At 41.3% G+C, this 24,958-nt stretch overlaps 2 protein-coding genes across 2 annotated transcripts; both read left to right on the top strand.

Annotated features, from left to right (window-relative positions):
• Positions 1 to 4,851: 4,851 nt before the first annotated feature.
• Positions 4,852 to 12,039, top strand: LOC135468985 (sarcoplasmic calcium-binding protein-like). Its single transcript, XM_064747496.1, has 2 exons — positions 4,852 to 5,062; positions 10,531 to 12,039. Exons 1-2 carry the CDS (start codon positions 5,047 to 5,049, stop codon positions 11,154 to 11,156), a joined length of 642 nt encoding a protein of 213 aa, XP_064603566.1. The 5' UTR covers positions 4,852 to 5,046; the 3' UTR covers positions 11,157 to 12,039.
• Positions 12,040 to 13,921: 1,882 nt separating this feature from the next.
• LOC135467235 (uncharacterized) lies at positions 13,922 to 14,563 on the top strand. The gene has a single exon (XM_064744999.1). It carries the CDS (start codon positions 13,922 to 13,924, stop codon positions 14,561 to 14,563), a length of 642 nt encoding a protein of 213 aa, XP_064601069.1.
• Positions 14,564 to 24,958: the final 10,395 nt, after the last annotated feature.

Genomic DNA, 24,958 nt, shown 5'->3' with positions numbered 1-24,958 from the left:
GTATGTTGTTCACTCGAACAGTTGTATTTTTTTTTATTGTATATATGTATATGTCTGAGATAATAGCATTCCTATTATTATAATTTATTGTATATAATGCTAGTGTCCCCGTCGTAAATATATGGCACATCCAGTTCCATGACTCATACGTACATGTCAAGCTATGTAAGACTTTAAAATTCGCAGCTGTTGTACTTCCGCCGCTTGAGCGTACTGAAGCAGGCCAACTATAGGAATACTATATACCGTTGATGTGCATGTAGATATCTATTGTCAGATAGGGCCACCACGTATAGATGTCGGACTTCAAACCGGTATTTTACAAGGCGATACTTTTGGGATATATGACCAAAATGATGTTAAAACTGAGGCTGAACTGAAAAAATATGAGAAATAAGACAATATAGGCGTTTATAAAATATCATACACGTTGGTTAATTATACTACGGTATACACAATTACCTCCCTTTGGACAACTGACGTTCATGTGTGTACAGCTGGTGTTTACCTACATGTACATTTACGCCTCAAAGGAAAATAGCTATAAAGCATCTCATGATGACATTAAAAGAATGCTCGCATAATCTATAATTTAATTATCGTTGACTATTATAATTATTTTTCTGTTGTTATTGTTGTAGTTGTTTGTTTGTTGTTTTTTTTTTGTTTGTTTGTTTTTAAACCGCTGTAGATAAAATGAGAATAGGCTTTATCTGCGAAATGCATGGTGTGACAACGTCATCAGAATACATCCACTCCTTACAACGTTGTTTTATCCTGTTTTATCTTCCTTATGCGTGAAGTTCATGCTATTGCAGTAATGGGCAGTTACTTCAGTAATTATCGTTACACAACCTTGTTCTACAGGTTTTTATGCCCCTCTGAGGTTACCACAAATGTGAACATAAAACCCGTGATACGGCATAATGACTAATAATTCCTGCCCATGCTGCGCATACAATTAAACTGATTGCAGATGTGTTCAAGATTAAACTATCATTTCATCATATGTGGCGAAAAAATTAGAAGAATAAAATATACCCAATGACATTTAAAGCCGTTTCTGGACACTGTTCGATCAAGTGGGCTTTTCTTATTACAATGTCTTTTTTTTTTCAAGCCGTTTAGAACTACCTACTACATTATCATTCATGAATGGCTTGACCATTTCTTTGAAATCCCGAAATATAAAGCGTATATTGCTCATCGAGTATCGATTTGAAGTGTAGGCCTATATGCCGCCTCCAGAGAGGCAAAGCAGTTGTTCAGGCAAAGTAATGCTTGCAATTAGTATAGGCCTATGTAGTTGCTGCAGTTTTATCAAAAGCAGTTTTTTTGGGAGGAATGATTGAAGCTAATCGTATATTCTGATAATTGATTTTATTTCATGTTTTTTTAATGAACGATTATCTGATCGATGTTTGAGCGTTAGTCTGTGTTGATCAAGATCACATGTAGGGGCCCACTCAGGTCGTTCGGCATCATTCATATCATGTATGACGTTGTTTCTCAGAAAGGCCAGTTTATTAATTGATGAACCTGTATGTATCATCGATTTTCAGTCAAGTCCCACTTTCCACTGCTCGCAGAAGTTTGCGCAAGGAAACCGGACTGGTTGGCTCGGTGTCAGTGTAATGTGATTGGGTGGGGTGTCATATATGGTGTCTTCGGCATGACGTCATAGACTCACCCTGCCTCAAGAATACACAATATGTGTCTATACACATAATGACTCGTCATATGACTAACGTGTAAACCACACGCATTCATTCATTCATTGACAAGACGTGAGTGCAGGAGCTTTTTATGTCATTTTAGTACTGTGACGGAAATTTCCCACATGTTATATAATACTTACAATGATATTTGATCATTTGATATTTGATCGGGTTACAGCACCCTTTTGAAGAGCATGTCCTTGGTCACCAACCGATAAACAGTATACGACAAAAACTCATCACAATTTAGCTTTAATAGTGAGCAAACGACAGTCTTCATATCTTGATGTTTTAGCAGTTATAGTGCCCGTAACAATTAAAGTAAAAAATATATATCAATATATCATCGACAGACAATGAAAGTAGAGGATGAGTTCATCACCGACAAAGTATAGGTGTCTGTGCCCAGCATATATCACCTACACAAATGATGACTGTGATCAGCATGTATCACCGACAGAGTAGGTGTCTATGCCCAGCATACCACCGACAGTTAGATGTTTGTGCAGAACATATTACCGACAGAGTGCAGACGTTTGTGCAAAGCATATCACTGACAAAGTAGATGTTTGTGCCCAGTATATCACCGACAGAGTAGATGTTTGTGCCCAGCACATCACCGACAGAGTAGATGTTTGGGCCAAGCATGTCACCGACCGAGTAGATGTTTGTGCCCAGTATATCACCGACAGAGTAGATGTCTGCACCCAGTATACCACCGACAGAGTAGGTGTTTGTGCCAAACATATCACCGACAGAGTGCAGACGTTTGTGCAAAGCATATCACCGACAGAGAAGATGTTTCTGGCCAGTATATCACCGACAGAGTAAATGTCTGTACCCAGCACATCACCGACAGAGTAAATTTCTGTGCCCAGCACATCACCTGCAGAGTAGATGTTTGTGCTTGACACATCACCGACAGAGTAGATGTTTGTGCCAAGCATATCACCGACAGAGTAGACGTCTGTGCCCAGCACATCACCGACAGAGTAAGTGTTTATGCCCAGCATGTGATCGACAGAGTAGATGTTTGTGCCCAGCATACCATCCACAGAGTAGATGTTTGTGCCGAGGATATCACTCAAGGAGTAGATGTCTGTACCCAGCATATAACCAACATAGTAGATTTTTGTGTCCAGCATTTCCCTGACAGTATAGATTCTGTGACCAGCATGTCAGTGATAGAACAGATCTTGGTGCCCAGCCTATCACCAACAATGTATATAGATGTCTGTGGCCAGCATAATACCAGCAGAGTAAATGTCTGTGCACAACATATTACCGACAGAGTATCTCTCTGTGCCCAGCATACCACCGACAATGCAGATGTTTATGCTCAGCATGTGGCCGACAGAGTAGATGTTTGTGCCCAGCATATCACCGACAGAGTAGATGTCTGTACCCAGCAATTCGCCGACAGAGTATCTCTCTGTGCCCAGCATACCACCGACAAAGCAGATGTTTGTGCCCAGCATACCCGCGACAGAACAGATATGCTTGTACCAAGTATACGGCCGACAAAGTAGATGTTTGTGCCTAGCATATATCACCGAGGTCCTGTGCTTTTCACCCCAGAGACTCCTCGGGGCCAACTGTGAGAACCATTGTGTACGTATATATAGAGCTCTGTGTTCGGAAAGCTGGTTAACTACTGGGACATAACGCTACCACAGGCTTTGAATTTAGCTGCTCATCCATTACTTATGTACTGAGGTCCACTCAACCATGCATTGTATGGTACCTTGTTACGTATAATATTGCAATGTATGGCTTTCCCTTGAAAACCATGCTCCACGCAGGGTTATGTATGCGCCCTATCACCTATACGGTTGTAACAAAATCGCGACCCTCGTGCACCCGCGGAGTTCGCAGAAGACGCGTATCCACAACCTCTCCGATTTCCGCGCCTTCCGGGCTTTGTTCAAACCGCGCCCTCCGCGGGATCGCTAAGATTGTGGTCAAACATTGACGCCCTCATCCATTTATGTTGAGTTTACACAAATTGATTGTAAGTCGGATTCGAACTCATTAACGTTGTTTTAGGTCTACGATTCAATAACTTTGATGATTTGTAAAATATTTAGAAATAACGCAGTATGCTATGTTCATACTGTAAGTAATCAATCAGGACTGTACATGTATGTGGTATTTATAACACATGGTTTCATCTGTATTCAGATACATTGTATCGATTTAGGGCTAATATACGTTGACTAAACAGGTTATGATAATATAGTTATTATAACTGGTTGTGGGAATATCTCGATGGTAAGCTATTGTGTGTCAATATATGAGTGGACCCCTAAGATTATATTTTAGGGAGAGTGTTGTCCTCTACCTTGGAAGCTTGTGTAGGTTGTATAATAGGCCGCTGGACAGGTTTCCGCTATTGGGCTTATGGCTGTTTGCATAACGCAAACCATTAAACGGCTATAGGAACATCAATACTACCTTTAACACTCTGCATTTCACCATACATTTGAAACTATAACTATAACCGACTACAAACAATGTAATACTGTCGGAACGGCATTATATATTCTGCAAATAAAGATACCGTACAAAGATATATGTATAGGTTGGCATTTTGTAAAACTGACACATCAATGCATATTTATTTATTGAACTGGTGTTTTACGCCGTACTCAACAATATTCAGGAGCGGCATTATTGTGGGAGGAAGCCGGGCAGAGCCCGAGGGAAACCCACGACCATCCGCTGGTTGCTGCTGCCCTCCCCACGTACGGCCGGAGGTGACGCACGCACCTCCCCCCACCCCCCCACCCCCTCCCACGCGATCAGTTCATATAACTTTTCACATATAGTGTAACAGGCGGTAATCTGTCATACCCGTATGAATGCAGATATTCGCACAATCGCTATTTGAAGGTATATGTCAGACATTCAGCTGTACAACTTTTCGTCCACTGGTATAGACGTGTCTTCACGCATGGCTGCTATAGTGACGGGGTATGACATTTAAAAACATCCTTGTTAGTCTCGCCAAGACCAACTGATCACCAGTGAGATGAACGTCACTGATACCTGTCTGGCACTGATCGGCTGAATCCCAGCTCATACATTCTGACCTCATACACCGGACCTACCATTGGATGGGAACTTCAGAAAAGGCAGTGAAGCGGAAAGAGAGAACAAAACTAGGTCAGAGGCGGAGTAGAGTCTTATAATTGTGGCGAGCCTTAATTGTTACAGGGCGTCGTGCACCCTGTGTATATGTGGTCGTTTGTAGGTATATAGCCTGCATACCCAGAACGCCTTTTGACTGCGATCCAGGTACAGAGGTACTCGGTCGTCCAGATGCGCCATGGACTCCACCACAGGTAAGTCACTGATAACACAATCATCGCTTAATCAGTTACCTGTGTATTACCACGTATACATTCCGGTGAACAGTAGCTGAATGATGACTATCCACATTACGGCCACGTTTCGTAACTTCTATAGCAAAAAAGTAAGTACAATCCATCAGTCAGTAGTCAACAAACCACAATCATAACCTTGAAAGATTTCCCATATATCCGCTAAAAATCAACAAAATCATATGTGGCTGATTTTATGTTCATAAAAAGATGAAGACAAGAACTGTCTTACCTCCTTGTAGACGATTGTATTACTTGAAATACGTTCAAACAGTGCGAACATGTACATCTTTGTGGGTTGTACGGTGTTCACTCATGTGGGAATACACACTCGGTAAGCAATCAGCTGTTTTGCTGCGTGTCAAATCCTCATGCATACTAGAGGAAAACAGAGAGGCCATCGGCCAGGACGCTAAATGCCATATCCTTTGAATAACATACCAAAAATCAACCCAGTTAATTAGCTTTGGCGCACTCTTACGTCCATTAGCATGTGATCTTTATATCTTATTTGTATTTATCATCTCTTCTTCAACATAAACGGTATCCTCGCATGCAAAACTGGCATGCTAACTGTATTTTACAACTGTACATATCCTCTCAATGATGGTTATCGTACTATTCGGTGCGTATAGGATATGGGTATGCACAAGTGGAGCAACTAGACCCACACTGACAGAAACCCAGCGGCGAAGAATAGTAAGTGACTATTATTGCCAAGAGAGACATGAATACACAATGACGATCAGCAAAAACTCGCAAAACCGGTGTGCCACCCCAGGGAACCCCCGTTGGCGAGAGCGATCTGTATGCCCGCGTGCATGAGTTGAAATTTAAGCGAAAACTAGGAAATGGTAAACGGCGAACGGATAAAGAGCTCTGCGTTTTCATTTGTATGGAATCAACAGAGAAATCTGCATACTTGAAACCAACCATACTTATGTATCAGTGGTTGGTAACAGTCTGTACAGTGTACAGTTTAATATCAGAGTCCATCTGACACCGAGGCTCATGGTCCTGTCTTATTGTTTCCTAATTTTTATTATTTATTCCTTAATATTTATACATGTATTTTATGGAACAAACTTTTGATTTTCTGCATATACGCATCCAGTAACATAGATTCCCATTGCCCGAAATGTTTTACATTGCAGGCCTTAATTTCAAAGGTTGTTCTGGGATTATCGTCTTTCTGGCACAAGTTGTAGGCTACATGCAACGCCATGAAGGCGGCCAAAAACATACAACAAACATTCCACCATTGATTTAGCCGTGTATACATCGTTCTACATTGTGGTAAGCAAGGAGGAAATGCTAAAGGGTTACAGACTATTGCAACAGCTTACTTTGTTCTCAGATCTTTGTCATACATCACATTGGATTTATTTATTTCATTGATGTTTTACCAACATTATGGTCGGAGGAAACCGGGCAGTCCGGGGGAAACCCACAACTATCCGCAGGTTGCTGCAAGACCTTCCCACGTACGGTTGGAAAGGGAGCCAGCATGAACTGGGCTTGAACTCACAGCGACCACATTTGTGGGAGGCTCCTTGGTCAAATCGTGCTGGCGCGCTAACCTTCTCGGCCCCTCGTACATTGTAGCAGTCTCACATAGCTATATTGCAATGTACCGTGCGCCTACATGTGTTATCGAAGAATGTATCTACAGGGTAGGGCCTATAGGCCTATCTGTTGTCAACAGTTATTATGTATACATAGACTGACGTATATCTTTGAGGCACAACCATTAAAGTGCATTAGGGAATACTCCTACATGCACGTACACGATTCCGACACCATTTATAAGCACACACACACAAAACAGGAAATGGCAAATTCGGTAATGGAAAACTAGTGCAGTCTGTGACGTCATTATTGCTTAATTTGCATATACGCAATACGCAACTTTTTAAATACTCGACACTGCACTTCCTTGGGCATCTGTCACACCCCGCTGGTACAATGTCGACTGAACGAATGGTGGCGAAGAAAATCAAAGAACACCTATGTACAGAGATATCATCCTTTATTGTTTTAGATAAGTGCTTTGGGCTAAGCACTTTTATTTCTGTCCACACTAAGACAGTAGAGTATGTCCTCTGGCGACAGTCTTATCATATAGACACCATTAGCTGAAGAGCTTTCTCATCAAAGATGTAAATAAAATAAAATATACTTAAGGGTTTCTTAAAGTGTTTCGGCGGGTGTACCCAATATTACACAAACCGTACAGATGTTTCAGGGCAATGTCCGAAAGAAAATGAACATGTATATTTGTGTTTTAGGAGTATGGCCACAGTACAGATTTTCAGTTGTTATATATAGACGTACTGAAAAGTTAGTTCAAGTTGATTTGTAGCTTTTCATAGTGTTTGTCTCGCTCAGTACAACATCTTATGTCTCCACATGTAAAGAAACCACTCAACTATGTATGGGACATGGACTAGATTCCATTGTACTGAAAAGAAAATATGCAGATAATGTCTACCTTTGTACATGCATATCAGTCGGCTAGATTTGCTCGAAAGTATGTCTGATGTAGTATTATACGATACGGTTTTTTTGTTTTAGCTCATTTGTGTTTATTCTCCATTTTTAAGCCTTACGTCTTATCAGAACAGGATTACAAAAATACATACTTCTATCTTATAGGAATTATAGTATGTCAAGAAATTATATTCCAAAGGGAGTGAAACTAAGTAGTTAGCAATATTGTTAATGTACAACTCTGCCTAGCTGCATGGTTTACCAAATCCGTTCATGAAGTAAGTGTTTGAACATGTAAAACATGCGAAGGTCATAAGCCTGAAGGCATTTGAGACCGGAATGCACACTGACGTCACATTCACGTCTTCATTGATGGATTGTCTATATAGAATATCAGATGCAGGGCTGGTTCCTGCATGTATATTCACGACAGGTGAACCAGCTTTTGCAAAAGTTGTGTAACAGGGATTGTATACATGCATTCCATTTTTTTTTTCTAATTTTGCAAATGTTAAATATGATATGTCTCATGTCTTATTTAATAACTAGATTTTTCTTGATTAAGCCGCGACCTTCGCGACACCGCGGAATACGAAGGAGGCGTGGATCTGCACTGTGTGTGCCCTCGACGTCTTCCACGGGGACACGAAGGTCGCGGTTTTCGTTAAGCTAACGGCTAAAAACGGACGCTATGTCAGTTACCGTACAGTTTTACCTGTACGATATAGTGAAAGTCTTAACGCTACATCATTATCAAATTGTGCAGACGATTCTCAAGTACCTTCGGATTTCTTTTTACTTCCCCGGCACCCGTCGCCTTAGTACATAGTATAGGTCAACATGACAGAGCTGAAACACGTAGTTGTTTAAGTGATTGATGGAAGAAACTGGGTCAATGGATGGGCGTCCTTTTACAGTAGGTGTTAATTGTTTCAGTGAGAAATAAATGTATATATCGGTGTCTGTGATTTCTTCTCGCTTGGATGCGCTTTTTTTTTTGCGACTTCCTTTGAGTGACATGATGACATATCGTGAAGAAGACAATATTGTCTGTAACCTAATTCTAATCATTAGGATAGATATTAGTAGTGCTGAGAGCAAAGAATTACATTTCTGTCCCATGTTTTTTTGGGGGGTGGGGGTGGGGGGGGGGGGGTAAATGGACTAACCATGTGAAAAAAAGAAACTAAATATTCCTGCTACAATTACATGTATACGGGATAAACAGAGCACACCAGGGGTCGAATAAATTCGAAATAGGGTGTATTAAATGGTGAACAACACTGCTAATTAACTGTACGCACGTGAAAGGTCATCAAACGCCCCGAGAACAACTATCCCATACATACTCCAACTTGTGTGCATATGTTTATATGTTTATAACAACATGTATTAAGATCTCATGAAACGTTTGTCCGGACTTTCGAAATAAGACCCTACCCGTTTGATCTTACCGACAACTACAGATTTGGGAATGATGTGGTACAGGTATACAGTGTAGATCATTTCATATGGCAGTCGATAAACGTCTTAGTTTTGAGTTTCCTAAAATAAGTTCGTAATTAATTGTTGTCGTTACACTTATTATAATTGCAAAATAATGTTCTCAATAATGAGTGCCCTACACAGAACCACGAAAAACGCCTCCTCTTTACGCAATTTAGCCAGAGGAATGACTTTCTTCTTAGTATCAGAATAGCCATACCACACCAATAACAATGATACCTCCTCGGGCGAATGAGTCTGAATAACAATTTATTTCTAAGCATAAGTATATTTCTATAGTAAGACTTGAGGACGATTCCACTAAGCCATTTCTGACTGAAGTCAAAATTGGTATGACAATTTAAAGCATATTTTTGGACTTAACTCATGAACAGTTTGTACACTTCATCAATGCTATCTTAAGACAAACGTGTCCAACTTTAAGTACCAATAACTAAGCATTGCAAAGAGAATTTAATTTTTGACTTAAGTCAGAAATGGCTTTCTGGAAGCGGCCCCTGTTCACGCGGTTTAGCCTGAAAAATGACATTCTTCTCATGCAGCTTCAGTAGGCACAGTGCCACAGGAAGACCTCTTTGCGCGATTTAGTCTGAAAAACAACGTAATTTTCTTCACAGTATGAATACACAAACACCAATAACAACACCCTCTCTTTAAGCAAGCTAGGCCTGAATAACTACCTTTTTTTTACAGTAACAGCACTTGCATAACACCAATAACAACAATATGGTATTTATCACTTCGCGCGATTTAGCCTGAATATCGACCACATTCACAAAATCATTGCATATCACCTATAATACAATATCACTTCGTTCGATTTAGCCTGAGTAACGACCGTATTCACAAAATCACTACATATCACCAATAACACAATACCACTTCACGTGATTTAGCGTGAACATCCACATTTCTTCCCAAACAGTATGAACACATCGCACCAACAACGACGACGTGGTTTAGCCTGAAATACGACCCGAAATACCGCCTGAAATGTACAGTGTGAATCACGCATAAAACTAACACCGGCAAGTTATATGACTGCATTCCATTACCTTGTACTTTGAGCGGGGATTGTATTACACATGTTCCGAAAATACACTTTTATCTAATGTAACAGGTGAATGGCCTTTCACTGAAGACTGGATAAACCCGACAACTCTGCAGTAGGATTATATATGCCCCTACTTAGCTAAGTCGTTTTAAAATAGCATGTATTAAGCTTACTTGCAACAGCGTGGCTTTTGGCAACGATCGATATCAATTAAATACAGAGTGGAAAACAGCTTTAGCTAAGGAACTTTATCATGGGCTCTACTGCATCTTTCTCTCTTTTCTCTCCAGTGTATTACCTCGGATATTACAATACATAAATATTCATCAGTTGAAACGTTTCATAAATCTAAAATGACTTTACTCTTGTTTCTTTTCAGATGAAGTCGAACCCGAATCCTTTGTCTCTCATCTGTATGTCAAATGGACAAACTTCTTCAAGTTTTTTGATGCCGATAATGATGGGAAATGGACCAAAAAAGACTTGCGAACTTTGGCGGATAGATTCATTCGGGAGGCAGGAAATCTGCTGTCAGAAAGTGGAGCAATGCATGTGAGGAGGCAAGCGCAGCACTGGCTGAAAACACAAGAGGAAGAGCTGTGCCAAGTGGCAGCAGGGGAGATAAATCCGGACGTATTTTGCAAGACCTTACGACAATTACTGGGAAAAGTCAGTGACAACACACATCTTTTCAAAGATCTGGACATTTTCAGTGAGATTTTTTTTGAAATTATTGATATTAATCGAGATGGAAAAATATCAAAACAGGAACTTACAGTTTTTTACAAGGCAGTGGGAATTCACAATCAAATAATTGTGGAGACGTTGTTCAATAATCTCAATTTGCTTCGTGACAGTTCCGTTTCTAGAGAAGAGTTTAGAATTGCATACAGGGAATATTTCTTCGGAGATCAGAGGTTTCGAAATGGACTGATTCCGTATTTGTTTGACAGGGAAGGACTTTTGGAGAAACAAAGAGAATTCTTCTATCAGGATCCTTTATAGACACTAATCCAAATTTCCGTTTCAGCGTTTAAGCAAATTGTACACTGGATAGTCATGCTCTTGTGTAACTGGAATGTCATAATGCGTGTATTGGCCACTGGATGACAGGTTGAATCGTGCACGTGGTATTATATGGATTAACACAGTGCGGATTAATATATATGCGCTTTTCGACGCCTAAGCGGCGATTCACTTAGCTAGGTTTAAACAATGCCACATTCATTATGTGCAAACATTCTTGAGATATCACAGTAATGGCACTGGGAAGGAAATGCAGCACGCATGCTCAGGGTGTATTTGTCAGGTATCTGATTGGTGTCAACCAACTAGGCATATACAGTTAAATGATGTCAGTGTTAGTGTGTTTGACCGTCAACAAAGAATAACTAAAGCCGACTTCGCCAGAAAAGGTAATAAGCTTTGTCTTCAAAGCTAAGAAATTGACATACACGAGACTCTATACCCAATGAAATCATAACATACATGATTATCGAGAATGCAGGATACCTAACCATTTGGTCCTAAACTCGTAAGAAAAAAAGCATGCTCAGGGCAAATGGTAGCCTACGTCATGCGTAAAAAATATCCATGTAAATATTAAGTAATCTATTGCAAATAAATACTTTCAGTACAAATTATATCGAAGTCCCTGTATTTGTAAAATTCTACTTATTCTTATTATTTTTTTTTTAATGTGGAGAAAAAGACTTTTGCAGATTCACTGTTCTTAGGGCCTTAGTCACGATGAACAGTCGACGACTCTACAGTGTGATCGTTTGCGAAACCTTGGGTTCGTTGATGACCACTTGGCACACATATCTGTTCGCCATATGCACATGGAAGAGTTCGTCAGTAATCTACCAAAGGCATGGAGCAGTATCAACCTTGCTGGCCCAAGGTCTGCGCATAGTTTACTCCACCCATAAAACTCATCGCCATGGCATTAGTGGAAAAAATCTTAGGTACAGCGTCAAATAAATAAATAAATAAGTAAAGTAAACAAATCTACTTCTGTAGGAAATCCTTTCATTTGGAGCACGTTATTGGTACCACGGCAAATACCAGAGTATACTTGCACAATTCTCCATAAATATACCTATTGTCACAGCGTCGTTTGGAGAAAAAAAACCTTTTTAATGACAGGATTTACGTGATGTTTTATACAGGTGGTCCAAGTATTTTATTTTTTACACGGTGGCCATGGTTGTGAATATGACTGTACGTGACGTCATGATTTTTTATGTCATCCTCGAGAGGTATCAGCGTGTTAATTAATAAACATCCGTGCTCCAGCCTCCAGGTAAAGCGGGGGATCTTACATACTGATACTTTAGTGAACATGCATCACCGGTATTACGCTTCAATGATTATAAATACATGCATATGGAATTTAGTGTCTGTCGGACGTGGTGGACACGAGATAGTATCCAAACATGTTTTATTTTTTTCCTTTGCTGATTGTCCACGTATTTATAGGTCAGTATAATCATGAGGCACTCATACTACAAGTGTCGTCTCCCCACCCCTCCTCTTTTCCTGTTAGCTATTTGTTCAGTGACCGCCGCCTACACTGTTGGCCTGCTAATATCATAGGTATACGAAAATCTGTAACCGCTGGTTTGTCCGCTGGATTTTGACCCTTAACGTCATCCTGTTGGAGAGGAGCTGGTGGGAGGGGAGCTGGGTGTACAGCTGACCATGGCAAACAGACCCAGCTAGATCTACCGCCTCCCGAAGAGGACGCTTTAATGATATCGGGTCCGGTGGCACGTTCTGGAGATGAAACCTTCTAAACATAGGGTTATGGACGGAGCTACGCTCAATGTGTCGTGTTATACATAATTCACCACTATGACTGTCGTGACGTGAGCAAAATAGGGGGGGGGGGGGGGGAGAGAAGACGAAAATTAGCAAAGATTAGACTGTATAAACTTGAGTGTGGAACACAGCTAACAGTATGCCGTCACAAGAGTATAGGCCTGTAGTTTGATAAAAGCGACAATTGAGGATAGATTTTATCACACTACCGAGATTCACTTCGGGCTTACTTAGCCAGTCGTGTAATTTGTCTTCAACTAAATTTCCTTTACCTGTATAGTTGGGTTAATTTGACTGAGAACAGATACACATCTCTTTCATGTCAGTAAACCTACTGATTTAAATCAGGCGGCATGTAAAACGTTGTACACACAACGAGCTAACGTTTACATGAGGCACAACTCTACAGCCTGTTTACTTGTTACATCGCGCTGAATCAGTGTGTCACACATTATATGCGCTGTCACGGTCAACGCGAGACTTACGGAATCGTACGGAAGGAGCCGATCGGCACTACGTTTGCAGGTAAATGAGGACTTCCTCTGTTTTATCGACCAATACTGTGCAGAAAGCCGTTCCTAAGGGTCAGTAGTGATATCACTGTTCTACAGCTCTGTTTGACTCACAAGAGGTCAATGAACGGACTTGTTATTGCCAGTGTTGGTTATATATGGATCGTTGTTAGCGTAGTGGGTCACATGTGCTAGGGAGTGTATAATAGCCAGGCTGAACACCCCTCATCCTATACATGCACATAGTGGCTGCCGTCGTGGGAAGTTAAACGACACACCAGGTGCTTTACAAGTATGACTTGCTTTAGCTGAATACCAGAAAGAGTTCTTGAGCAATTCAGTCCTTGGTTATATGTACTGTATGGCGTAAACTGGGCTGCCGTGAGATCTACATACGGTGTCCCAGTGAAGACCCACCGGGACTGTTCCACCATCATGCCACTAACACCTCATCTGATCAGCAAATGGAAGGCTTTCTTCGCCTTCTTGGACACAGATAAAGATGGCACCATCACGTTCAACGACTTCGATATTTTAGCCCGCAATTTTACCCAGTCATCTGTTGCACTTCCGGAGAACAATGCTATGCGCCTGCACAACCTTTGGCTGCAGTGGTGGTGGCTGATGGAGAAGTGCTTGGGAGAGAACAGCCTCGAGATCACAGACTCAATGTACATGTCCTGTATGCGGCTGCTGCAGGAAGGGAAGTACCCAGCTCTGCGCGCCGAGTTCGAGGGACTCTGGGAGGCCATGTTTCATATCATTGACGACGACCGCGACGGCAACCTGACCGAGTTGGAACTGGCCGTGTTTTACCGTTGGCACGGTCTGGACTCGGAAGGCTTCGCTCACCGCGTGTTTGTTCACCTCGACCTGGACACGAACGGATTTATCAGTGAAGAAGAATTCATGGATGCCATGAAGGAATTCTGGTTTGGAGATGACCCAAATAATGACTATTCTTTCATGTTCAGCACCACAGCAACTCCTCCGCCTAGAAGGAGAAAGCTTAGGAAGTCTGCAAGCACGGTGCCGGTGGAACAGATCGAAACATGGTGGTGCTGCGTAGTATTATGAAAATCCCAGCCTCTCGGTGCCATCTGGACCTTGCAACTGAACAGGACGCAGATTCACTATCGACTTACATCTTTCCTAATGTTCAACCCTCAAATGATCAAGGCTGAGACATTAAGTTATATACATTGTAGTTGTGGGCCCAGTTGTTCAATACAGTTTTAAGACTTATTACCAGATTTAACTTTAAGCCAAATGTTCAGTTTTGTACCTAGCCTAAAAACCATTGTGTACCAGTGAATTAAATATGAACTAAAGCTGCTGCTGTTATACTTTGGCTTTGGACAATTGCATTGGCTGCTGAGTCTGGCTAAATTCTTAAATATAAAATATAACATAATACTGGTATAAGCCAATACACTTTTGAACAACTGGGTCCGGTTCTGTTATCTGACAGTTGTGCCGATGAGAATCTAGTCAATGGCCTTGAGTGATTCTACCTCACAAAGTACACGTATGCATTTATACGGCCGATAAATAAGGTGAATAGCGGATTACAGTACTGTAAAACTGTGTACTGTTTCATACAAGAGTACAGTATCACATGGCGTAGAGCGAAGGATTATAAAACATTGTAAAAGGCAAGATGTCCGCTAATTTACACTGCCAAAATATTTGTATTTTGAAGTGAAGGAAATGTATTGAAAGTTGTTATAAAATTTATCAGTGGAGGCCAATATGCAAATTAATACAACTATTGTTCAGATATTTATTTCTTGAAATCGTTTTATACTTTAGGAAGTTTTGAAATTACATTAATTAGACCATCACTCGAAGATGATCTGCTCGGAAGTCAAAATCCCAGGCGAGGCAACATGGAGGATTTCGGGTGCAAGGGGGAACCGTTCTGGAGTAGAAATATTCAAAGCAAGTTGTGGTGTGCAGAAGCTATACCTTGAAAAGCGGGCAAGACGTATGGTAATATTGAAAACACAGGCGCTTGTATTGATCGGTAGCCCCTTGCTTTTTCTCAGTAATGTTCAACCAACGATCGATGCTTCAGTGACCAAGTTATTCAATTAATTGTGTCAGTTCTCACTCTGTATAACTCTTCATTCAGCATATTAAACGGGAAAGGCACAGCACTGTGTCTATAAACACTGTATATGTAAACATGGCGAGCTTCTGATACATTACTCAGTATTTCAGTGTGATCAAATAATATGTCTCATTTCCGCTTTTATCGTGTCTTTAATTTCACTCAGGATACGTATTTTACTTTGGCAGATCTATACCGTCGTCATGGGATCAAGGAAGGTGTCATGGCCGAGTGTTAATGTGCTCCAAGCCACCTGGTGCTCGGTGACACGAAGGCTAGGCTCAATCCAATTTCAGACTCGTAGCTCTGCTTCCATTATTCTTGGGAACTTGGGTGTCAGTCAATGGTCGGTGGCCATCCCTTGTGTGGTCTTGCATGAACTGCACTCAGGACAACTTTCCTCTCAAGTGATGCGCAATTGAAGTATGTCACACGTGAAAGAGTTGTCAAGTAACTCATCAATATGGGGTGGTTTACTCCGGTTTCCTCCTCCCAACATTGGCCCCCATCGTATCAAGCGAAACAGTCAAATCATTTTGGACATGAGTTGTGGGACACGCTTACTACACTTTGAAAAACCGTAAAAGATATTGTGAAATTAGTTATCTACAACAAATCATTGGGGATATTTTCTTTGTAATTCATAAACGGAATGAGATTTAAAAGCTTTACTTTTGTAGCAATATCTGTATTATATACTGCTATTATATGACTCCGCTAATGTGTATCAAATACGATATATAAAACTGCCTAGCGTGAAATTAAAGGAGAAGAAAATGTAAATATCAAACAAATACCAATGAAAAGAGTATGTATTTCCTCGCAGGTGCATGCCAGAAATAAAACTCTATCATGTACTTCAAGTTGATAAATTATAAACAAAGTCAGCGTCAAAAGTCGTTGTGGGCGACTCCATTTTGCCTAAGAACTAGTCCTGAAGTCTTCTGTGTTAGGAGGAGAATTGCTGTCGGAAACCGCCGAAGTGCAGTTCGTACATTTCCGGTAGAACTCTTCTTCCCAGAAGGTAGCGAACAGTACAGTTCGTTTTCCGCTTGACGATTGGGAAACCGGAATGTTGGACAAAGGCTCCGAGTTTACACGAACAAGCCGGCAGTTAACGATTCTCAATGGTTGAGAGGCAACACACCCCAGCATAAATTACAGGGTGTTAAAGATGGAGGACGCGATGGACTCAGCGATTTATGCCAGCTTTGCCGTATTCAGGCTTTACATGTATGGTGAGGAAAAATCGCAAAATTATGCAACATGCACCACCAGATAGAAAAAATGTGCCTATAATGTCATTTTTTAAAGTTTTCTTCTCCTTCAGCATATTCACCGCAGCTACAGACCTAGCCCCCCAGGTAGCTATTTTAACTCCCCTCTTTATACTCAGCTGGCGTATATCGTAGCCAAAGGGGCATCCATTTTACGTCACGTCCGATAAGTCCTTTCTAAACAATGGCTTGGGTACAAAACTAGTGTCAGCTTTACCTCTTACCTCTCAGTTCGCCCGCACACGCAACATCTCAGGTATATTCCACTTGGTAAGTACACGCGGGACCCAAATTCACCTCACAATCATCGCTAAAGAAGCCGTCACCGCAATTATGGGTCTTGAAACAGTTATCGTTTCTTGATGGCGCATGGGCCTTAAACCTGAAAAGACGAGTGTAATGGACGCCTTCTTTAGAAATGGTTTTCCATGTCGTGAATACGGAGCTGGCCGTAAGAGACCTTTATTTAGAAGTTACAGGTTCAACTTATAGCTTGTAGCTTCAAACTAGAATAGGTGAACTAATTATACTTTGAAGGTACAAGTTACACAGACCAGCGTGTCATGTGTAACATCATAGATGGCGCCTCTTGTAGTATGAGATCCTTACATATTAACGGAAAGGCATAATCGTCCGTTACTTTTGAATCACAATCTGTTCGGTTAAGGTCTGTAACGCTCGTCATTTTCGAACTGTATCTAATACCGTTTAACCTGGGGCTAGGGGCCGTAAGGGCAGCCATGCTCATTACATCTGCATGATGCCTTTATGGACAGTTGCAATCAAAGCACGACTGAGATAGCTTGTTTAATTGTTATTTGACCTGGAACTCATTCATGGACTACGAATTTGAACTTTTTTTGAACGGAATTCATGCCTGGAATATCCACTGTCTGCACGGCATCATTGAAAACTGATGACCGCTTCTCTCTTGAGTATTACCGGCTTTATTTTCTATTTGTATAATTTCTTACATACCTTTGTCTTTGGGAGCTAGTGTTAAACGTTGTTTTGGAAATGGATCTTGCGATTATCGACTTGGAACGCCCTTTACGGACTACGAATGGTATACGAATGTTGGAGATAACACTTATATATCTAACTGAAGGTCTCTATTACCGAGTGGAATATACCTGGGATGTTGTGTGTGCGAGCCAGCTCAAGGATAAGAGCCAAAGCTGACACCAGTTTTGGAGCGTTGGCGAATCCAGACGTAACCAGGAGACACCCGTTGCACAATGTTGAATAGACACCTGACAAATCTCCTGGGTACAGAAGGCAGAATTAAACCTCCAGAAATGATTGCACACATGTGATACTGGTTAACCAAACAAAGTTCCGCACTACTGAAGCCGATGACGCTTCTAAAATTGGTTGAAATTAGGCTAATTACAGTATAGGTGTATGCCTCATTAATAATCCAGTGGACCGATCTGGTTACAGCGATACGCAGGCCATCAGCTCGGTGTATGTTAAGCGTATCAAAATCTATTCAGAAAACACATGCATGCCTTAATTGGCCCCACAATTACATACTGTTAGTCAGACGGTTGGTACGCTGCATGTGTTATCTCCACGTAAATGTGGCACAATTTGATTGTACGCGATGTTTTGACACCCTTATATATGTTATGCCGTCAAAGGTTTTTTCTCGTGGAGAAAATGAAATGACGGAATTCTTGTTGCTGCTATGAGCATTTTTCCATGTGGAATGTAGGGATATCAATACCATGTTGGTGGCATATTGGGGGTTTTCCAGTCGTCGTTATAGTTTGACGAGTGACGACGACGAGCTTGGGGGTTTAACGTCGTAGTTAACAATTCTTCTATGGTTCTATGACAAGCCATATGGTTTATTTATTTATTTGATTGGTGTTTTACGCCGTACTTATACGGCGGCGGCCAGCATTATGGTGGGTGGAAACCGCGCAGAGCTTGGGGTCATTATTGCTGCAGACCTTCCCACGTGCAGACCTTCCCACGTATGGCCGGAAAGGAAGCCAGCGTGAGCTGGACTTGAACTCACAGCGACCGCATTGGTGAGAGACTCCTGGGTCATTGCGCTGCGCTAGCGCGCTAACCAACTGAGCCACGGAGGCCCCTCAGTCATATGACGACAAAGGAATCCTTGCAGTGCATGCAATATGTCTATATGCTCCTTGTTTTATCTAGTGCTGCTTCACTGAGACGCCTTACCGAAGGCGAGCGTGTGACTCGACTCAGGATTGACCCTGGATCTACCACTCCCGAAGCGGACGCTCTATCAAAAGTGCTATCGGGGCCGGTCGTAAATTGACACTAACAAATAATTATTGCATCTTAAATCCACCTTTCTAATTCACCGTATATCAGCACGTCACTATCATGACAACAACACTGTACCACACCTCCCCTATTAAGGCTAGGTAATTGCACTTAAAGTCGGTAACTATTAACTTGATACGGGATGCAGAATTACAAAAAATATCTCTAACTTCGGGTGACTTGCAAATAATCAACTTAATGGAATCGGTTATATCAAATCACTCTTTTGCAATTAATTTTAAAAATACATTTTAAAAATAAATTTCTAAACAGTTTTTTTTCTTGCGTTCTGTAATGTTAATGTTTCTTGACAAAAATCCTATGGCTGGCTTATACACACAGTTAGCTTCAGTCAAGCCCAAGATTTTCTCTGACTTTCCAGGTAGGTTTACAAACACCTTTCGTCCTGCTGTGTAGCAAAGATGGTCAAGGGTTTTGAAGACGTTTGGAAAAGCCTAATAAGACACGCTTCCCTTCTCTACTGAATGGAGTCAAAAGGCTGCTGTTTTGCATCACTGTGCTGTCAGGTGTTTGTTCAACTTATGATCTTGGGTTGTCCGATCTTGTCACGACTATCTCTGTCCTTCGATCCTTTATGAACATTCGAACATTGATGCATGACATAAGTTTGTTTCTGATTCTCATTCCTAAACGTTTCATTTTGTCTGTACTGTTTCATGTTTGGCCACCATGGAACAAGATGCATGTGGACTGTTGGTACAGAATCCTTTGGAATCAATGGTTCTGATGCTACTGGCATTTGGCTGCCCCCTGGTGTATCGCATGGATTTTGTCCAGACGATCGATTCTGACCCTCGATGGAATGATTCTGTTGTCTGAATGTGTGCAGGTTTTACTCCCTCCTGGGCTTCTCTAATAACCTGGAGTTTCGGATCGGTTGATGAATTTGAATGATTGGTGTTTTAATCCGTACACAAGAATATACGATTGCGGCCAGCATTGTGGTGGGAGGAAAACGAGAGGTTCCAATGGGCCGCGCTGGCGCAATAACCACCTCGGCCACGGGGCCTAGGAGTTTCACATCGGATACATTTATTTATTTATTTATTTGATTGGTGTTTTACGCCGTACTCAAGAATATATCACTTATACGACGGTAGCCAGCATTATGGTGGAAGGAAATCGGGCAAAACCCCGGGGGAAACACACGACCATCCAGACCTTCCCACGTACGACCGGAGAGGAAGCCAGCATGAGCTGGACTTGAACTCACAGCGACCGCATTTGGTGAGAGGCTTCTAGGTCATAACGCTGCGATAGTGCGCTAACCAACTGAGCCACGTAGGCCCCCCCCACATTGGACACAGTTAAGCTATCAATGATGCTTGTGACGATAGCGTTGATGTGCAGGTTTTCAAAAGTCGTAGTGACCGTCATAGACTGGCATTGTAATCGTGACAGATCATCAGAAGTGTGCTTTTCTTTCCGTCACTTCCGTGAACTGAATCGTCTGAGTCACATACAATGCCTTTGTATTCGTGGTGGTAACGAATCCAGAGTGTACTTGGTTAGTAGAGTTGCCAGAGGTTTGTGATGTGTTTGCATGGATATTTCCCTTCCAACAATGAAACCGCTGAAAGTGCGTCATTTTCATTTTGCATATCAGTAGGATTCGTGGCTCTGGACATGTAGCTTACTGGTCACCATGTGTTGTCATCTTGCTGTTGTATCTCTTGATCTGAGCCATGTATTAACACATCGTCATTTGCAGGGATATGACTCATGCATTTCTGAAAAAATAGCTGTAGTGTACTTGTAGTAGAGTATATATAAGATCATAGAAACAAGAATAACATAAAATCAGTTGTCTAGACAGAGTATCAAGAAACAAAACAAAACAAGATCAATTAACCTGACTTACTGAACACTAAAGAAAATAACATGATATGACATATACATATGGGTTTCACAGCAGGACAAGTACAAAGATTAAGTAGAAAATTTTAACAAGACAGGAAAATGGGAATGGAGGTGGGGGGGGGGGGGGGCGGTCTACCGGAATAACACAAGATCTTTGGATGCTTTTAACCCATGGTTCAGGTTAGGCCTGCATCTGCGAATACAACGGCTTCCTTAAACAAAATGTCGGACCAGTGGTATTATTGATCTATAATAGTTGTGTTGCTTAGAATGCTATCACAAAGGCTGGTTGGATTAGTGGTTTTTTGAGGTTATCTGGTAGACAGAGTAAACTGATAAGATACTGAAATTCATTGCAGTTGAAAACATGATTGTATACTTCAGTGCATCTAGAAACATTTCTGTGGTCTTTCACCGTTGTAATACGGCATCTGTCAATTTGACCCATGTGTTCACATGAACATGCTGGATAGGAAAACGTATAAATGATAGAGCTTTTGCTGTGCAGTGAGTAAAGACAGATACTTGGAAGTAAAGAAATTGATCATTATGTTCTGCCATTGATAAGCAAAAATACCTACACCTATAAGTTTCATGAAGATTCATTTAGAAGGATGGCAGGACTAACAGGATATTACGTTGAATATGACAGCGTATTATGTTATAATAACACAACACATTCTACTATAACTCGGAAAACAGACTGTTAACATTAACAGATTAATTTTGCGAGTGCAGAGCTGGAATTAACACCATGTTGTAACACACTGAAGCAATAATGCATCACAAATATTGCACCACGACATGGCAATGGTATCTCCATGTTATCTACGACGTATCTGTCTTCCACCATTTCTGTACTGTCTGTTGTAATCTTAGCACTGAACTGGCCCTTGCATTAGAGTTGTTGCTTGCTCGGGCCTATAACAGAATTTTGTTGGTTGCCTCTAGTGTGCCTCAAAATTCCCCTATTTTGTGAAAGACTGACATGACAGTACAATTGTGACGTCTGCACGTGTGTCCAGTTCACATATGACATCGTGATTGTTTATTGTCCCACTGGCTTTTCATGGAGAGTGTACGTCCCAGTCTTGTCCAGAAGGAAAACTGCCAGTTACTGTGCCCAGAGAGAGTTCGCCTAGCTCTCCGTCGTAGTCAAACCCGTCTTCCAGCTATGTCTAGTGTATTTTACGCTGTGGTTTCCTAGCTGGTCTTTGTGTTGCGTACCCGGAGACTACATCTTTCACAGATGATGTCGTAGATATTTTTTGCAACATATCTGTATGTTACATGGTTTTGGATTCTGTTGTCTTCTAAATTTTGTTTGACAGTTTTTGTCTTTATTTTAGTTAGGTTTCCTACTGTTTTAAAGTAACTATATCATTTGTCTCTTCACTTGGTTTTAAATTGTTTGTGTTGTTGTCTTACAATTTCCTTCGTTTGACTCGTGTCACAGCTTTTTGTACAGCTAATTCCGGGTTCTTCTGACAATCTTAGATCCCTTAAGGATTCTGTCTCTAATTTCCTTCTTCTTTGGTCATCGTACTGAAACTTTGTAGCAAGGCAATATAGGTCTGTGACATAATTGTCCGCTGGCTCATCTGCATGCTGTGAATTTTGCTTAAAGTTTGTTAAGTTGCGCTTAACAATGAAGTGTCTTTGACTGTGCCAAAGCTTTCTTCATCTGTGGATCTGAAAGAAACGAATATATCATCTGCCTCTGCGTCCATTTTAGAGCGTGTTGACCTGAGATGGGGGGACTCGGTGGTCGAGGTGGTCAGCTTGCCAGCGGGATGCAATAACCCTCACGGCAGTGCCGTCGCTGTGAGCTCAACTTCAGCTCATGCTAGTTTCCTTTGCAGCCATACTTGAGTAGGTCTTGAGTTATTTGAGTTATTTGAGTGGTGTTTTACGCCGTACTCAAGAATATTTCACTTATACGACGGCGGCCAGCATTATGGTGGGTGGAAACCGGGCACAGCCCGGGGGAAACCCACGACCGTCCGCAGGCTGCTGGCAGACCTTCGCACGTACGGCCGGAGAGGAAGCCAGCATGGAGTAGGTCTCGCACCAACCTGCAGAAGGTCGTGGGTTTCCCTCCAACCATAATGGTTGCAGCCATTATGTAAGTGTAATATTCTTGACTGGCGTAAAACAAATATAAAATAAACTGACCTGCGCCCCTTTGTTCATGCACACCTTTTTCTACCTTTTCCCTGCAGCATAGAGAGGAAAGCCACAGCAACGACGACAGTGTGCTAGCTGGCAAATGGTCACACGTAACCGGTAAAATAGGGCCTCTTATAAATATACTTCAGTTAGGATTTTATTCTAACTATTCCTTTGAATGATTAAATAGTGACAAATTACTGTCATGACAAACTTTCATTTTTGTAGATGTTTCTGTTTTTTTTTTGTTTTTAATTTTTTTGTTTTAATCCTCGAAAGAAGAGATCCAGTGAAAATTTGAGTCGTTTTAGACAAAACATTTATAAAATCTAAAACAAAAACCATAATCAAGTCATAAAAGAACAGTGTAAAAGAAACTTTTAAACATTTATAGTTCACATCATGGCCGGCAACAGTGAAGGCCCTATTCAATTTCCCGGGGCCAACGATAACGCTCTAGTTTAATCGCCTTTTACACCAAGCTTGCCTATACAGACTGAGGTCCTTTTCTTTTCACCCCTGAAACCCTACGAGGGTTAGATGGATAAAGTGTTGACCACTATATAGGCGTAATATGGGCCTAGGTCTACGAGATATTGTCTACACTCCATTTACTTGGAAGGTATCCACTTAACACTGGTTTCAGTGAACAAATCTACAAACAATCAGAAAACAAAAACACACCTGTTGTCCTAAATTGTTATGGTAGACAGGCTGTGAACGTTTAAAAAAGATAGCCCTGTTACGACAAAGCAAAATTAAACCGTTCTTACATCCGTTTTTGGAAAGACAAAATTGAAGGGAAATAAAGCATACAACTGTTACACTGACTTACAGAGTTGTGCCCCCTTGCGCACAACTCATGCCGACAACCTGCAATAAGCTTTAATGTTATTGTATGTTAAATGTGATGACAACATGGCATTTTGAGTAATTCTGGACCATTGACGTCTAATAAACTGCAGTTAACATCACTGCACTTTTTCACCTAATTCTGCTGAAGACATGGTGCTAGGGGGCGTGTAGATGGCAACTATTTATGCATTTACCTGAACAGTTAGAATGAAACCCTAACTGCCGTAAATCCCAGCCCAACAAAAGATCTACTTGAACGCGCCGTGAGGGCACGAACAAACTTTCCCACTCATCAAACCGGTGTGTCAAGCCCCTGAAAGAAGGTTGCCCGAAGAATTCCACAACAGTGACACGCCTTCGATCATGAAACGATGCAGGGATTCCTGACAATTAAGTGTTTTCACATAAATGCAAACAACCCTACTAGAGGCCGTACTTCACGAGATACTAGTGACCATTTGCCAGCTATCATACTGTGGTTACTGCTCTTGATTTGTTTATGCCCTTACTTGGTTGGTACTTAACGCGATTCTGAAGTCCCAAGCGATGTCTGTGTTGATGCCTAGATTCAAGTTAATGTCTCTTTCTTGTAAGAGGCCTTGGTGTCGAAGTGGCACCAGTCAGACCCCCCAGCCAGCCAACCAGACTATAAACTTGGGTGACCTCATGAATATGGATGTGCTATATAACCTCTCACCTATATGGGGTGTAAAAGAAAAATCAACTTACTAAATACGCATTTATGCACGATGTTTTTAGCGTAATACACTTCCAACATCATTTCAGGAATATCAGACACCTTTCATGACATTTCCAGCATGATATGTGAAATAATATCAAAACAACAAATTTAAATATGCTTCAAGCGACTAG

This window comes from Liolophura sinensis, chromosome 6 (genome assembly GCF_032854445.1).
Source record: "Liolophura sinensis isolate JHLJ2023 chromosome 6, CUHK_Ljap_v2, whole genome shotgun sequence".
In the NCBI taxonomy this organism is placed as follows: Eukaryota; Metazoa; Mollusca; class Polyplacophora; order Chitonida; family Chitonidae; genus Liolophura; species Liolophura sinensis.
Note: the sequence above shows the minus strand (reverse complement) of the source record. Positions and strands in the feature narration are given on the sequence as shown.